The sequence below is a fragment of the Rhodnius prolixus genome, unplaced genomic scaffold (assembly GCF_049639745.1).
Source record: "Rhodnius prolixus isolate KJV_2025 unplaced genomic scaffold, Rpr scaffold_9, whole genome shotgun sequence".
Classification (NCBI taxonomy): Eukaryota; Metazoa; Arthropoda; class Insecta; order Hemiptera; family Reduviidae; genus Rhodnius; species Rhodnius prolixus.
In genome coordinates this window covers 24,142,955-24,158,043 of record NW_027411604.1, presented here as the reverse complement: position 1 = coordinate 24,158,043, position 15,089 = coordinate 24,142,955, and the positions used below count along the sequence as shown (strand labels likewise).

Below are 15,089 nucleotides of genomic sequence, written 5' to 3'. Positions count from 1 at the left end.
TAAGTTTTTGCGCTTTTGCGTCCCTCTGAACAAACAAATTATAGTCCTTATGGTCTTGTGGAGGTGACGCTTCCTCCCCAGACACAATGCCATATAACCCATTGGCCTTCAATAAAATTGTTATTTTAAATTTCCAACATTGGAAGTCCTCGGGTTTCTTCAATTTGTCTATTTCTATCACTTCGTTTAATAGATTCATTTTTACGGGTTTTAATGTAGCAACGTGCAACTAACCTTTATATTCCTTTAGTAGTTTTTAAGATGGACAACGGCCTGGGCCCATAACCTGTTAAAAGTTTTCTTGTTAATGTTTTTAATTGCGAGGTTTCTGCTGCAGCTGCTACGAATAAACAACACTTATATGTTTTATAGTTTTTATTTTAATTGTACTTTATTACACAAGGTACTATATACACTTGACGCTAACTCCCAGTACACATCAACAACAACAACAACAACTACAATAACGCTGTACAGACGCTACAAGCCGCATTACTGACGCCACAATGCCGCCAACCCACAAAGACAAAATTACCAATGTATTAATTAAACATTATTTAACAGAACCCCCCCCCCTTAAAGTCCAATTTTTAAGGTTGATAAAACAGCGCCCTTAGAAATTAGTCCCAAACTCTCCCTCATGCTCTCGAAGCGTGGTCTTGATAGTTCTTTCGTAAAGATATCTGCAATCTGGTATTCACTAGGTACATATTGCACCTGTAGGCCACCCTCCTGGTACTTTTCTCTGACGAACTTGTATCGTACGTCAATATGTTTAGTGCGACTATGGAACTCCGGGTTCTTGATCAGTCGAATAGCACTCTGATTATCAATCATTAGCGCAGGAACATCAGCTGAGCCAACCAAAGAGGCATACAAACGGGACAGCCAAATAGCTTCCTTTGCTCCTTGACTGGCAGCAATAAATTCGGCTTCTATGGTGGAAAATGCTATAACTTCTGCTTGCTACTCCTCCAGCTAACAGCTCCTCCACAATAGCGGGAAAATAATCCTGTAGTTGATCTTCTATCACCTGAATCACCTGCATAGTCAGCATCGGTATAACCTTCCGATTTCCTGTTTGAGTCCTTCTGATAGTGTATTCCAAAATCTTGCGTCCCCTAAAATGTAACGCAGCAAACGTTTAGCCATATTCCAATGTTTGAGTTTGGGTTTGTCCAATACCTGTGACAGCACACCTACAACATACGAAATATCAGGTCTGGTGACAATGGATAAATATATTAAGCTACCTACCAGCTCGAGGTAAGGATAGGACTTATCTAGATTTTCAGTGCAAACTTCGGCGAGATGGCTGGGATCAACAGGTGTCAGTACAGGGTTCGCCTCAACCATGCCAAACTCACTAATAACCTTCTTCACATACGTCTGTTGGCTTATGAAGATAGAGCCATCCTGTAGCTGACTTAGTTCCATATCTTGAACTTGGTTCACACTGTAAATCACAGTTGCTTTAAATTCCTTCTGCAGTTTCAAAAAGTAAACATCCAAAACTTCTCGTTTGTTGACAGCCACAAGTCCATCATCGACATACAAAATCAAGACCAAGGAGTGATCTGAGGAAATAAACAAGCAAGTATCTTCGTCACTACAAACTAGGCCACAGTTCTCCAAAAAATCGACAAACCTTTGGTTCCACTTCCTAGATGCCTGCTTAAGGCCGTATAAACTTTTCTTTAACAAGCAAACACGCTCCGAGCCATCACTAAAACCTTAAAGTTGCCTCATATAAATTTCTTCATCTATATTCGCATTAAGAAGAGCCGTTTTAATGTCAAATTGACTCAAAATTTCTAGATTTAACTACGCTTAAAAAAAGCCCTAACAGGGTCCCATCTTACTACTGGTGAAAACGTTTCTCCATAATCAACCCCAAGCTTCTGGGTGAAACCCCTCACAACTAATCTGGCTTTATGTCTTATAGTTCCATCAGAATTGTACTTTCTCCTGAAAACCCATCGATTGTCTATTGCCATCCTTCCTTCAGGCAAATCAACAACCACGTTTGATTTTATCCAGCGATGCAAGTTCTTCTTTGATGGCTTCTCTCCAGCTCGGCTCCTCCTCGGATTCCAGTGCCTCTTCCAGTGTTAGCGGCTCCTCACACGCAGCTAACATAGCATAATCTTCCAGGTGAATGGGTTTTCTCAGCGCAGTTCTGTCTCTCAGTCTTTTGGGGCTCGACATTTCTTCAACCATCTCATCATCAACTGTGGAAACTTGTTCCACATTGCCATTCGTAGGAACAGAATATACACATGATCAGGACCAGTCTCTTCTTCCAGGCGCTCTTCTAGTATCTTACTTTCTGCAGAACATAAACTTGCTTCTTAATTTTTAAACACCAAGTCGCGACTGGTAATTACATCATTTCTCTGGGGAATCCAAACTTTAAAACCGTCTTTGTCATGACAATATCCAACGAGGTACCCCTTTTTACTTTTCTTATCCCATTTCTTTCTCTGCTGCTTTGGGACATGCACAAAACATTCGGTGCCAAAAACTTTCAGATGACTAATAGCAGCTTTCCTACCGAACCATAACTCGTAGGGAGACTTGTTATCCACTGGTGTAAGCCCCGTCCTGTTAATCACGTATGTGGCAGTATTAACAGCTTCAGCCCACAGACTCTCCGGTAACCCTTTGGCATGTATCATACTTCGTGCAGCTTCAACTATTGTGCGATTTTCTCTCTCTGCGCCACCGCACTGTTCCGGCGAGTAGGGCATCGTCACCCGATGAGACAAGCCCGCTTTCTCAATGATTTCCTTAACATCACCATTGTTTTAACAGTACCCCCATCTGTCAGCACCTCCTTCAATGCGTGTACGAACTTCGGCTAAAAATATTTTCAATTTGTCTGATACTTCAGACTTTCGTTTAAGGAAATAGACACTCCTATACTTACTGTAGTCTTCTTTGAGTATTAAATAATATTGTGATCCACCCAAGGATGCGACTGGCACAGGGCCACATACATCCTCATGCACAAGTTCGCCAGGTTTCATGGGTTTCACGGTTCGTTGCCCATAACTAATGCGGCTCTGTTTGCCGTAAAGCCAAGCCTCATAAAAGAAATCATCATCGACAAAATTCACGCCATTTTCATTTAAAAACTTGCCTACGTACTTCTTGTTTTGATGACTCAAACGCTCATGCCATACTTGGAGGCTGTTCAGCTTATTAGCCAAATTTGCTTGAGGAGATGTTATTAGTGGTGTCTCAGGCAGAACTACCCTCATATCCACTTTGAAGATACCGTGACTTCTAGTTGCCGTGGCAGCTACAGTGTTCTTTCTCATAATAGTACAGCCTCTTGAGTCAAAAACCGCCTTTAATCCTTTACTAACAACAGAAGAAATAGAAAAAAGGTTCTTACTCAAATCAGGAACCAGCCAAACATCGTACAAAGTACCCTTCTTCCAACCTTAATTGACTTGCATTTCAACTTTAACGTTTCCTTTACCAAGAGCCATCATGTGCTGTCCATTCCCAATAAGTACGGGTTACAAAGCTGGAAAAAGTTGGTAATTAAACAAAAAAAATTTATTCATAGTCATGTGATGAGTTGCACCAGAATCCGCAAACCATACATCACTCCCAGAAGTGTTGGCCTCAAAGGCTCCAAAAAAAAAGCAGAATCTCGCGCACCTTGGTCAGATTTGGCGTTCTTTCCATGTTTATTTGGACAATATTTGACGACATGTCCGAATTCGCTGCAGAAATAACAGCGAGGCCCCCTTCTGGACGTTCTATAATCTTTGGAGACATTCTTTTCTTTTGATACTACCAATGCCACGGAGTCTTTCTGTACATTACCCGAGCACACACTGGACCTCTCATTGAACCGCAATTCAACCGTGCATAATCGCTCCCTCAATAAGTCAATAATACGGTCCTTCTTGGACACGGACTCCCAGGCATTAATAAATTCAAATTATTGACCAGGCAAGGTGTTTAGCACTCTATTTAAAAATAGGGGATCTGGAAGTTTTACCTTATCTTCCTTCCACGTCCCGTCCTTCAACTCCTCCCACAAATTTTCGAGCCTGGCTATATACCCCACAATATTATCAGATGTATCCTTTTCTCTTATACCAAAAAATTCATTAAACAAACGATCCTGACGCTGCTCATAAATGCTGTGTAGCTTATCCCACATGTGATTTGATGTAGAACACATATGTATTAATAAGTTTCCACATCTTTAGATCTAGCTTTAAGTGGCAGTTGTGTCGGCTTTAAAAGTGTGCCATCTATAGCCTGCATTGCATCGTTACACTGTAATTGGATCCTTATCTGGAACTTCCAGTCTTTCCAATTTGACTGGACAATTTGTCAATAACAATAATTCCTCGCGAATCCATTGCCAATATACCAAAACAAAAAAACGATCCGAAATTACACAGTGCAAAGCAAAACTTAAACACAAACACTCCGATTAATTGTCTTTCTATTCTAATTGTCCTGGGCCCATAACCTGTTGGATTTCATAAAAAAAAACGAAGGTTAAGCTAGAATTTATACCTTAATGTAATAATATAATCAAAGATATTAACACTACATATGTAAAAAGAAAAAAAACACAGTGGAAGTGCACACAGATCATACTAATTCAAATTAATTCTAATAATTTTGAACTTAATACTACTACTTAACAGTGCCACTCCAATGCAAGCAAATTATATTTGCAGTTGCATTGAAGTTTTTGATTAAGCTGAATGGATCCAAAATTTTCAAATTCATTGCGAATGTTTTTTATCTATTTTTGTCTTTAGATTTAATTATTTTTAAGAGCAGCTTGATTATACAGTGACGTTTGGTCTTCATCTTAAACGATTATTCATGAATGTTTCATATTGTTTCAAACCTTCCAAAACTGGAATAATTTACAATCATATTTTTGAGATAACTTACTTTATCAAAATCTACGCAGTTCTTTAAAGATGTTTCTATGTAATTTTTTTCTTCAGAAGAGATAGTTTTGTGAGTAGCTGGACTGTCTGCAGCTAACCATGCCCAAGAGATGGTCCACAATAGAGTTAATAGCGCACTTACATAAAATATCGATGGCCAGCCACCTGCACTCTGAGCCAGCGCACCAAATAAAGATAAAATCACTGTAGAAGCTGCAGCACCTACATAATTTTAGACAATAAATTATTAATTCAAATTACTAGTAAGTTCCATTAATATCTTAAATTATAAACTGAAATAGCCATTAAAAGCAGTAAGTTGATAAGTAATTTAAGTTAGATTCTCTTTCTTTACTTACCGCTGAGAGCAAAACCAAGTAATCTGCTTCTTTCGCAAGGAGGGTACCAATTGGATGCCATTATAAATATTAACGGAGGAAAAAATCCCTAAAACAATATAAACTTGACAAATACCAAATGCTTTGCTATTATCTCAGGAGTTGAAGTAGTCTGAAATCTATAAACCTATATATTTAACAATGGTTTTTAACTTAATTTTTAATTTTTAATGACCGTGATCAATGATTACTGAGAAACATAATTTCATACTGTCCTTATTTGGGATTTTCAAATAAGGAGCCCTAAAAGTCAATGAGTTTTGATCTTGTAATAATCCGTTGTAAGTATACATGCTCGTAGAAACCTATCATCTCATTTATGCTTGACATTTTAATCTGTAGACACCAAATGAACCATGATTTCAATCGGTGATATATGATACTTCAAATAGTTAAAAAGCCAAATAAAAATTGAATTAAATCACTATAATTGCAGAGCCACTGTTTTAAAATTAAAATCAAATTATAACATATGACGCCTAACTGAGGCCACCATCAACTTAAGGTTGGAAATTACAGCGGCACTAAGAAACTTGTAGAGAGTTAAATTAGTGGCTATGATCAAGCTGAACTATAAAATAACTTATGTCAAGAATGAAGCCTCAATTAAACTTCGGTGATAGACACTTGTCTCACTCAAATTATTTCTTTTACCTTGAAATTCAAATAATGCAAATAAAACCTCGTTAGATTACTTTCATTTCCATTTGTATTTTTTTAATAAATACTTTTCTAGGTAGCTGAGTGGTTAGAGACGAGTCCCGCATATGTAAAAACGTATTGTAATTCTGGGTTCGATTACCGGTCTAGGCCTTGGATTTTATTAAATGTTTTATATGAGAAGTTTGTAGTAAAGTATGCTTGCTAATCGTCTCCGCCCACGACTCCTAATTTGTAGTTGGACGTTAAGCCAACCAGAAAACAGGAATTACTTTTAGATACTTTACTCAAAGGCGTCCTCTTAATCTGCAGGCACACTAAATCATCGGGTTTTTTTTTTTTTTTTTTTTAATAAAACCAACAAATACAAAATTTGTATGGTAAATATTATGAAAAGATAAAAAGCATTTATAGTCTGTGGAGTTCAGGTTGTTCGTCTTCTATCAGCTTTCCCCACATATATAAATATATGAGATTTCCTTTATTACCTGGCATAACCCATCAGTTATTTTGATAGCAATAAGAAGCTGCCAGCCACCAATGTAAGACGCTAAAGGTGAGACAGCTGCTAATAAAGCTGAAATTGAGGTGGTAATTGTCAACAATAATTTAGGACTTATGGACTGTGCTATTTGGCATGCCACTACCAGGGAAAGCACGTATCCCCCGTTGAATGAACTTAACAATGCGCCTTTTTCTTGTTCGTTCCAATTAAATTCCTTCAAACATAGCAGAATGAAAAAGTAAATTTTAATGGAAAATTCAAAATGATAATTCCAATAAAAATAAAACAAACAAATATCATTAAAAACTTACATAAAAATTTTCATTGGAACTTTTTTTATCCGTCATAGAAACAATAGCCAATGATAAATTTTGTCTATTTATATGAACTACGGCATAACCTATGGTCACCATTACTGAATGGATATATCTCTTTTTGAAAATAATATCTGAAATTATGTTTACTTATTAAATATTATGAAAAAAAAATTATTTTAAGGGGCAGAAAAAGTGGCAGACGGCCGCCAACAGTTTGATATATTTCAAGTTGAAAACTGCCTTAATAATAGAAGATTAAAACATTCAGTTTATTTACTCTTTCTGCAAAAAACCAAAAGCGAAAAACTCAGCAATTAGATGAATTGTTAATAGTTTCAATATTGCACTGAATTAGTTTTTTAAATAAAATGACTAAATTCAATAATTTATTGAATTAAGTATTGTGTAGATTGAATTATGAATCTCTCTTCTGCTTACGCAAGATGGGAAAATTCTATGAAATTTAATTTACAATTTATTTTGCCATATTCTATAGCACCAAGGCATACGACTGGAAGATTAACACCAAGATATCGAATGCACTGGATAAATGAGCTTTTTCTGTATAAAAACCTGTCAAAAATTATTTAACAGTTTGGGAGAAGACTGATTGAACTGCATGGCTTATTATTTAATTAATGATCCTTTATTTACATAAAATAAAAAGCACAAAGTACAAAATTTATAATAATAGGAAATTGCATGGCTTTCTGCAGGAGTTGGCTTTAGAAAAAGAAAGAAGATGAGGATTGAAGTTCAATGAAGAATCAAAGAAGAGCAACAAACTAGACTCTAAAACTTTTACAAAAGAACAAAATAAATCATGAAACTCACCGAAGTTAAAAATAAAAGATAGATAAATCTATCTGAAAAAGATAGATAAAAGTTCTCTGTTTGTAATTTTATGTCTTAAATTCCGGCCACTCCTGGCAAAAGTATTCAGTGGATGATAGTTCGAGATGGACAGCAAATTAACAAAATAATGGCCAAAAAAGACTAGAACTACCCATGATTCAGAGTCGGAGCTCACCTAAAGTAGGGCTTAACATGATACCACCTGCAGCTCTTAGGAGAACAGCAAACACATAGTATCATCACCTAGGCGCTCAAACCAAGAGAGACTATTTAACCTTAGCAGCTCAGCTCGAATTTAAAAAGCCATCCAAGGGCCTGAAGTTTAATTTGGCGTTGGCAAAAAAGGCTAAAATGAGAATTACAACCAACTATGTCCTGTAAAGGAGGAAAAGCTCTGCCTTTCTGGTACTTCTTACAGGCACTTAATATGTTTCTATAGAAAATGGGAATATCATTGTACAAATTATGATATTAACAATTCTGATCTCAGTAATAAACTTGTAAGAGTAGACTATTAGCAAATGAAAATTAAAAATAAATTTTGAAGAGATGGCTGCATCGAGTGGAGGACATTGTCTGAATAGAAGTTTGAAACCAATCAGTAACATGTACAGTAAGATAATTATTTTTTTAATTATTTACCACTCGCTCAGAGGGTCTCAAGACCAAGAGTTACCCTGTCAGCATAAGTATGTTTTTTTTTTGTTTATAATGAAAAATTTAAAAATATTTATTACTTATATTTTCCTTTGTACTTGATTTTAATAAAGGGTTTATTATTATTTTTATGGCCATTAAAATGGAGCTCTACACAGAAAACCTTTTTGAAGCATTCAGGTAACTTGAAATATTTTGCTTCATTATTAAATTACATGTTGTTGGTAAAGTCAACTCATTAAAAATCTAATAAAGAAACCTTTAAAAAAAACGTCATTTTTTTCATGCTTGGGTCTAAGAGGGTCCCAAAATTTTAGCTAGGTGCCTCCAACCATCAATCCGTCTCTCATTCACATTACATTCTTATCATTTACGACGTGAAGTTGTTGTAGCTTACCAAATCTTGATTGAGGTTTTTGAATGAAAGTAGAATCTGTTTGTTCGAAATTTAAACTTGTCGAATCCATTTTTTTTTCTCCCAAATCTGGAATTCAACTGGGTAAAATTAATTCTGGTGTTTGCAATAAAGTGTTTGCCATAAATATGTAAAAATCTCTGAAACAGAAAAATATTTTTCGTGAATATAGTATGTATTATTTCATTACTATCCTAAAGATAGACTTACTGTGTGTAGTACATCAAGCGTGGTCATCTGATCACTACTAAATGTTACAATCGACATAAATATCTGAAAATGTTTCTAACTAGTACAGATTTAAGTAACCCTAGTTAGGATGCTCAATTCAAAGAAATCTTGTAAAGATTTTTTCCGAGAAATTTTAAATACTATGAAAACTCAAAACTTCTGTTCACTTCTATAATTCAGAAATTTCATGTTGAACTTCGCCTGTTTTCCAAAACATTTAATTATTTTCTAGTATTACTTAGGTGTAGAATAATATTAGGAGATGACATTTTGGAGTCGTTGTCTAAAACCTCACGTGTCCCAAAGCTCTGGTAAAATGAATTTTTCGAAAAAAAGAGTTTTAAAAAAGTGGCTGGGCTCAATGAAGCTGCCAATTGACGTAAATCGCTAAATTTTAATATACAGTTGATCTATTTATTCAAAAATACATATACAAAAATAAGTTACTTTTTATTTGTTTAAAAAAAAAATATATAATAGCAAAGTAATTGCTTTCCAAATTGGTAGCTTGACGTCAAGCCTCGCATGAAAAAAATAGGCGATTACTTACTTTACTTTATACAGATGTACTTTTCCTCTGGAATTTCAGTTCACCCTCTAATCAAACTACTTACAATTACAGAAGGATGAAAACCAGACATTAAGGGACAAATCTTTTGACAAAGACCATAAGCATTTTAAGCTCAATTTATTTGAGAACATTTATCAACCCCGAACATTGTAGTCCCCAATTTATAACATATACAAAGAGGTCACTACCAAGATTGGTGAAGGTAAAAAAACACTACCCGTTCTACAAGAATCGTGAAAATCTTCATTATCGCGGCGAGTTCGTTGCCACCCTTTGAAACTTGTTTTGCATTATCTGCAGGCCATCAAGATTAGGGCAAGCAAACTATACTGTAAAAAGGAGTGAGGAAAATAGGCCTTGGGTGCTAAATAACTTCGAGGTTGACAATCCTCAACATCTCAAAGATTTAGGATTAGATGTCCTAATCTTTAAAATAATGTTATTAGAGAAAGAAGGAAAAGATTAGCTCAAATGGTTAATAAATTCCTATTCCCACAGATAACACTTAGATTTTAGAATCATCTAGGAGCTTCTCACAGATACTGAAATGGGCAGTGTTGACTATATTGAAAGAACACTGTCCAGAGGACGACAGGGCATTGAAAGTAAATAAATAAATGTACAGTAAAAAATAATAATAATAATACATTTTATACAGCAGTGCTCTAAAAAAGGTTTCGAGTGCCAATTTTCTCAGATCGCTCCTTTAATTAAAGAAAATTGTTAATGCAATAAAGAATTCGCTTTGCAAAGTAAATTGGTTCATTAATAGATGAATATAGTCCAAATGGTACAATTTGTGGTTAGAATGGTTGGTTTAAGGATTCGCTAGAGCAGAGATTTACAACTGAGAACGTTTTGGACACGACACTTAGATGTTAAGTGGCCGATTCCTCCTGTTTAATATAACAAAGTTTCTCAGTGTAATTTCCGTCACCTGTAATTTGGGGTATCTCCAGCCCCATGAAGGGACTAGTCCCAAATCTGTTTGCTATTACGACGACTATCCGCTTTAGAATATTCGAACTAGGGTTAAGATTTACAGAGTTATTTAACAATCATTATTTACTTTTTGTTCTCTCGTTACAGACAAAAAAGAAAGAAAATAAGGGCCAGAATTATAATTAATAATAGTTTTACAGGGGCTCCTCACATACGTTAGGCTAACTCCTCTCCCGTTAAAAGCATAGAGCCTAGAGACTCCCAAAAGGTACAAGAATTTATGAATCGAATGGCCCTTTATAAAAATCGGCCCTCGCGTTTAGGTGCTACGTTGTTTACAAAAAACCAAGGTAGCAACAACCACAAAAAAACATTAAATCCATTTAGTTGCAAAAAAATTAATTACTCGTGTAAACAATGATATGCTCAACATTTTAAAGAAAATTTGGTAATCATACATTTTATAGGAAAAAAAGAAAAATATTGTCAAAGCTGGATTATTTTCAACAACTTACAACTGTCCTGCCGCTTTTAATTATACCTCTAACTAAACGTAATGTATGATCATAAGACTCTAGTTCATTTAAACAAAAAATCCATCAGTTAGAAAAAAACAAATATCAGTAAAACAATTAAGAGGAGATTATAATTAGAATTGTTTTAAACAAGAATTTTCGGCTTAAAATCAATAAGGAATGTTAAGTTGTAACTTTTGCTCTCATAACAGAAAGAGGAGAAGTAAAAGTTATGAAGAATTCATCTTTATTCAGTTTAAACAATCTATTGAAGAGAATTACAAACTTAATTACCAAAAATGAAGGCAATATAAAATTTTATAATCTAATAAACTTGCAACAATAAGAAAAGTGAAATTTTTAAAATTATGTTTTAATTGATGTGTTTCTATCCAATTCTACATAAAAACTAAATAATAATGGGAATAAATACTTACTCAGATTAAATAAACATATTCTTGAAATGATTAAATTTAGTTTAAAAAAAATGAAATAAAAATTAATGCACAATAAAAAACTGAGAGTAGCGCGACGACAAGACAAGCAAATTGCTTTGATCAGGCGCTCGTATGAAGCCAGCACTATAATACTTTACTTGGTTTCACCATCACTTTAACTTTATCCACTAATAAACAGATTTTAAAGATAACTAACTGGCGGGGGAACCAATTTCACTTATTGGTTATGAGTAAAGGATAAATACTTTTTTTTATTTAAAAAAATTGAATGTATAAATTAAGAATGATGTCAGTTTAAGATTTTTTAACGATCATAGAATAATATTGCTTCTTTAAAAACTTTTTGAAAAAACCATTATTGTTTCTAATTTATTGTCAATATTTCAAAAAATGTCAAGTTTTATGAGTCTTTTATAACTTTCTGATTTTATTTTACTTGACCAAACATTGAAGAGGTTATCTATGGGTAAACTTTGAATATTTACAATTCCCACTGATGAATTTTTCTCAAAATCAAAATAATACTCGAATTACACATTGATATTAATTGGCAGTGTGGATTAAAATTTCAATTATACAACATGGAACAAAAAATCAATAAAAAATTGACTAGGAAAATAGTCACCAAATGAAAGAACTGAATGTCTGGGTCATTCTCTTTATTGTTTAATACTAAGATCGACTTCAATTAATTAATTGATTTTGTAAAGTCTGCAACACTTTTAAGTTACGTATAATCCTTTATCTACAAGAAGTACTTTATTTTAAAAAGAGCTCAAGAACACACTCATAAATATAACATAACATTGTGACAAAATATTTTTCTCAAAATTATGCTGAAGCACTTATGTTGTAGGTCTTGCCGAAGCTTTGGGTGGTTACTTTATCTTTTTCTAAAATGATTTATACACTTTTTCCCAGCCATAACTTAATAAGCTTCGCAAAACCTATTGGAGTTATTTTTATTTATTTTTTTATTTATTTATTTATTTCATACTGCTTTTGGGGCTTATCCCCTTAGCATGGAGTTTGACATTGATACATAAATACAATAAATTGATATAATGATACATAAATGGTAGATATAAATACGCAAAAAAATAAATTTAAATTCGTAAAAACAAAATTATATGAACATCCCAAGAGCTTTTCTTTTTCTTTCTGTCTTAAATCAGACCTTAACTTTCAATAGCTTTCTTAGCTTTTTAAGAAGTTACCACTCATTAAGTAAAAAGCTTCTTATTTGTAAAGATAATTTAACGTAATCACATATAGCATTGATTTGATTTACAGAGTTAATGGAAAATAGGTTTACATAGTTTTCTGGTTCAGGTAAAGCTGTTGCAATATAGTTATTTAATTTATGTGTTCGGAAAGACTGAAAGACCTGGCAGGAGAAAAGGAAGTGGAGCAAGGTGTCTGAAACGTTATTTTTACATAGAGTGCATATATTGGAGCTATCAAAGACATAAGTACAAGAGTTGTAATAGATTTTTGTTTTATTGAGGTTAGCTAATCTAAGCTGGGATAATAAGCGAATTTTTTTGATGGAAATAAGCCAAGATAGATGCAGTTCATTGCTGCCCAGACTACTTATGTGACGGTACAAAATATTATACTTACACCGGTCAATTACATAGGCGATATCTCTACTTAAACAGTCATTCCAAAGTTGTTTTTCTAAATTTTTAATTTGAGATTTAAGAATAACGGGATCTCCCTGCATGAAATCTAAAGCCCCTATGGAACTTAAAATTGATTTAAACTGGGTGACCCAGTTGTATTGAATTTTATTAAACGGAAGAGTTTCCCTAGCGAGAAGAGCGTCAAAGCAGATACGAGGCAATCGTGTTAGGGGCATCCCAAGTATATTTACTGCAAGGGTAACCATACTTTTAAATATTCTAACTTTTAAAGGCACAAGTCCATATTCCAGACGCACAATACTATTTGGCGTAAATTTACTGACATTATAAATTTGTTTAATAAATTTCAGCTGTACTTTCTCAATTTCATCAAAGTAGTTAAATGCCCACAATTCTCCGGCATATAACAAAGTAGACCTAATTAAAGCGTGCAATAATTTATCTCTAACTTTTGTGTCTGGGGTACGGGATTTTATCAAAAGTTTGTGTACACGGGTTATTATTGGAGTTATTTAAATTTTTATCTCTGTATCTAATAATAATCAATCATTAACCATCAATCGTTTGAGACTGTCGAATGATTTATTTTGGCAGCACCCATGAATTAAAACTGTAACTCCAATCTTAGACGACAGATTACTTTTTTGTAGAAAACAAGAAAGTCAGGGCCAACTGAATAATTCAATTGGACCTTAGTTAAGCAGGGATAAGATTTATTTTTATAGAATGAGAAATATCTGTGTTTTTATATATATATATATATATATATATATATATATATATATATATATATATATATATATATATATAAATACTTTAAAGATAGAGCACCGTTAATAACCCGCCATTATCATTCTTTTTTTAAATGGAAAGTTTTTTTTTCTTAAAATTAGATCTATCAAAATATAGGAGAGGCGATTTCTGATTCACTGAATTTAATTTACATTTCAGAACAATTTCTTGATACTCCAAATCAATTTGATAAAAACATGTACATAAACTTTTTTTTAAGGCTAAAAAATCAGAATTTTTAATTTAAGGGAAAATTTGCTTAACAAAAATTGCATTCCCAATTATACAAAATCTTTTTCTTTTTTTCACTTTATTAGTAGGTACATTAAATATTACAACTGCAACAAATGTTGCATCAAGTAAATTTATACAAAATCATTTTGACATTTTAACGCCTAAAGTTAAGTTTACAAATCGTATGGAAAAACACAGTTGTTATGCGGGTTGCATAAATAATTTTCTCTCTAGTATTTTTTAAAATAAATTTTGTTGGGTCCATGCTGCACATCATTAACAATCAGCTATGCTGCCCAAATTATTTTTTGCAATTTTTTATACGTTTAGCTGCTCATATTAGTAACTGGTGCTATTCTTTATACTTTATTATTAACTGGTAATATTTTTCTTTTGTTTTTAAGATGGTCCTTGTGTAAAGTATGGCTGCTAAAAAAACAAACGTTACAATAGTTTCATATTTTCGGCCAAACTTAAATTTACATTCTGAATTTTTGCAACACATTTAATCACGTTCACTTGCTGAAATGGCATTTTAGAAGCTCATCCCTAATTCTGGACCAGAACTGGTCCGACGGTTGTCCGATTCCTCACTTGTGAATGATAGCAGTATACCATTCGCGTAGGATGAACGGTTTCGGAACGGTAACAGAGCAACGAGAGAGTGTCGTCAACTACAACCTTCGAGAATTTAACACGGTAATTTTGAAAACAAAAAATACCTTGCAATTATTTTATTATATATTTTTCTAGTCAGTAAGTGCGATTCAATTACGTTCACAAATCGTTGCTTTCTAGTTGAATTAGTAATATGCTTTTACTTGGGCCTTAGCTTCCCTCACAAGTTGCCAGGGTCTTTCGCTCTAATTTGTCATGAGCCTCGTTCCCCAATCATACACAACGTCCTAGAACTCTTCTTATATCCCGAAAGACCCATGTAAAGAGTAGGTTTCTCG

General features: G+C 33.8%; 1 protein-coding gene and 1 long non-coding RNA gene across 12 annotated transcripts in view; one reads left to right on the top strand and one right to left on the bottom strand.

Annotated features, from left to right (window-relative positions):
* The window catches only part of LOC141454530 (putative inorganic phosphate cotransporter), a 44,075-nt gene extending 32,373 nt beyond the window's left edge, over positions 1-11,702 (bottom strand). For 3 of the 7 annotated variants that reach the window (XM_074128859.1, XM_074128861.1, XM_074128862.1), the window contains exon 1: positions 11,441-11,622. Coding sequence is in view for 4 of the 7 variants with exons in the window: in XM_074128864.1 (XP_073984965.1) it covers positions 4,939-5,159; positions 5,297-5,384; positions 6,484-6,714; positions 6,812-6,948; positions 8,727-8,796 (747 nt within the window). In the remaining 3 variants the exon portion in view is untranslated. Of the gene's footprint in view, positions 1-4,938; positions 5,160-5,296; positions 5,385-6,483; positions 6,715-6,811; positions 6,949-8,726; positions 8,885-11,440 lie in introns of all 7 variants that reach the window. The other 4 variants (XM_074128864.1, XM_074128865.1, XM_074128857.1 and 1 more) reach the window with 4 other exon arrangements.
* Positions 1-15,089, top strand: part of LOC141454535 (uncharacterized) — a 35,984-nt gene that overhangs the window by 20,329 nt on the left and 566 nt on the right. For 4 of the 5 annotated variants that reach the window (XR_012458777.1, XR_012458778.1, XR_012458772.1 and 1 more), the window contains one exon: positions 4,995-5,132. The exons of the other annotated variant lie outside the window; for it this stretch is intronic. This is a non-coding gene — a long non-coding RNA (uncharacterized lncRNA). Of the gene's footprint in view, positions 1-4,994; positions 5,133-15,089 lie in introns of those variants that run through there. 5 annotated transcript variants of the gene reach the window in all.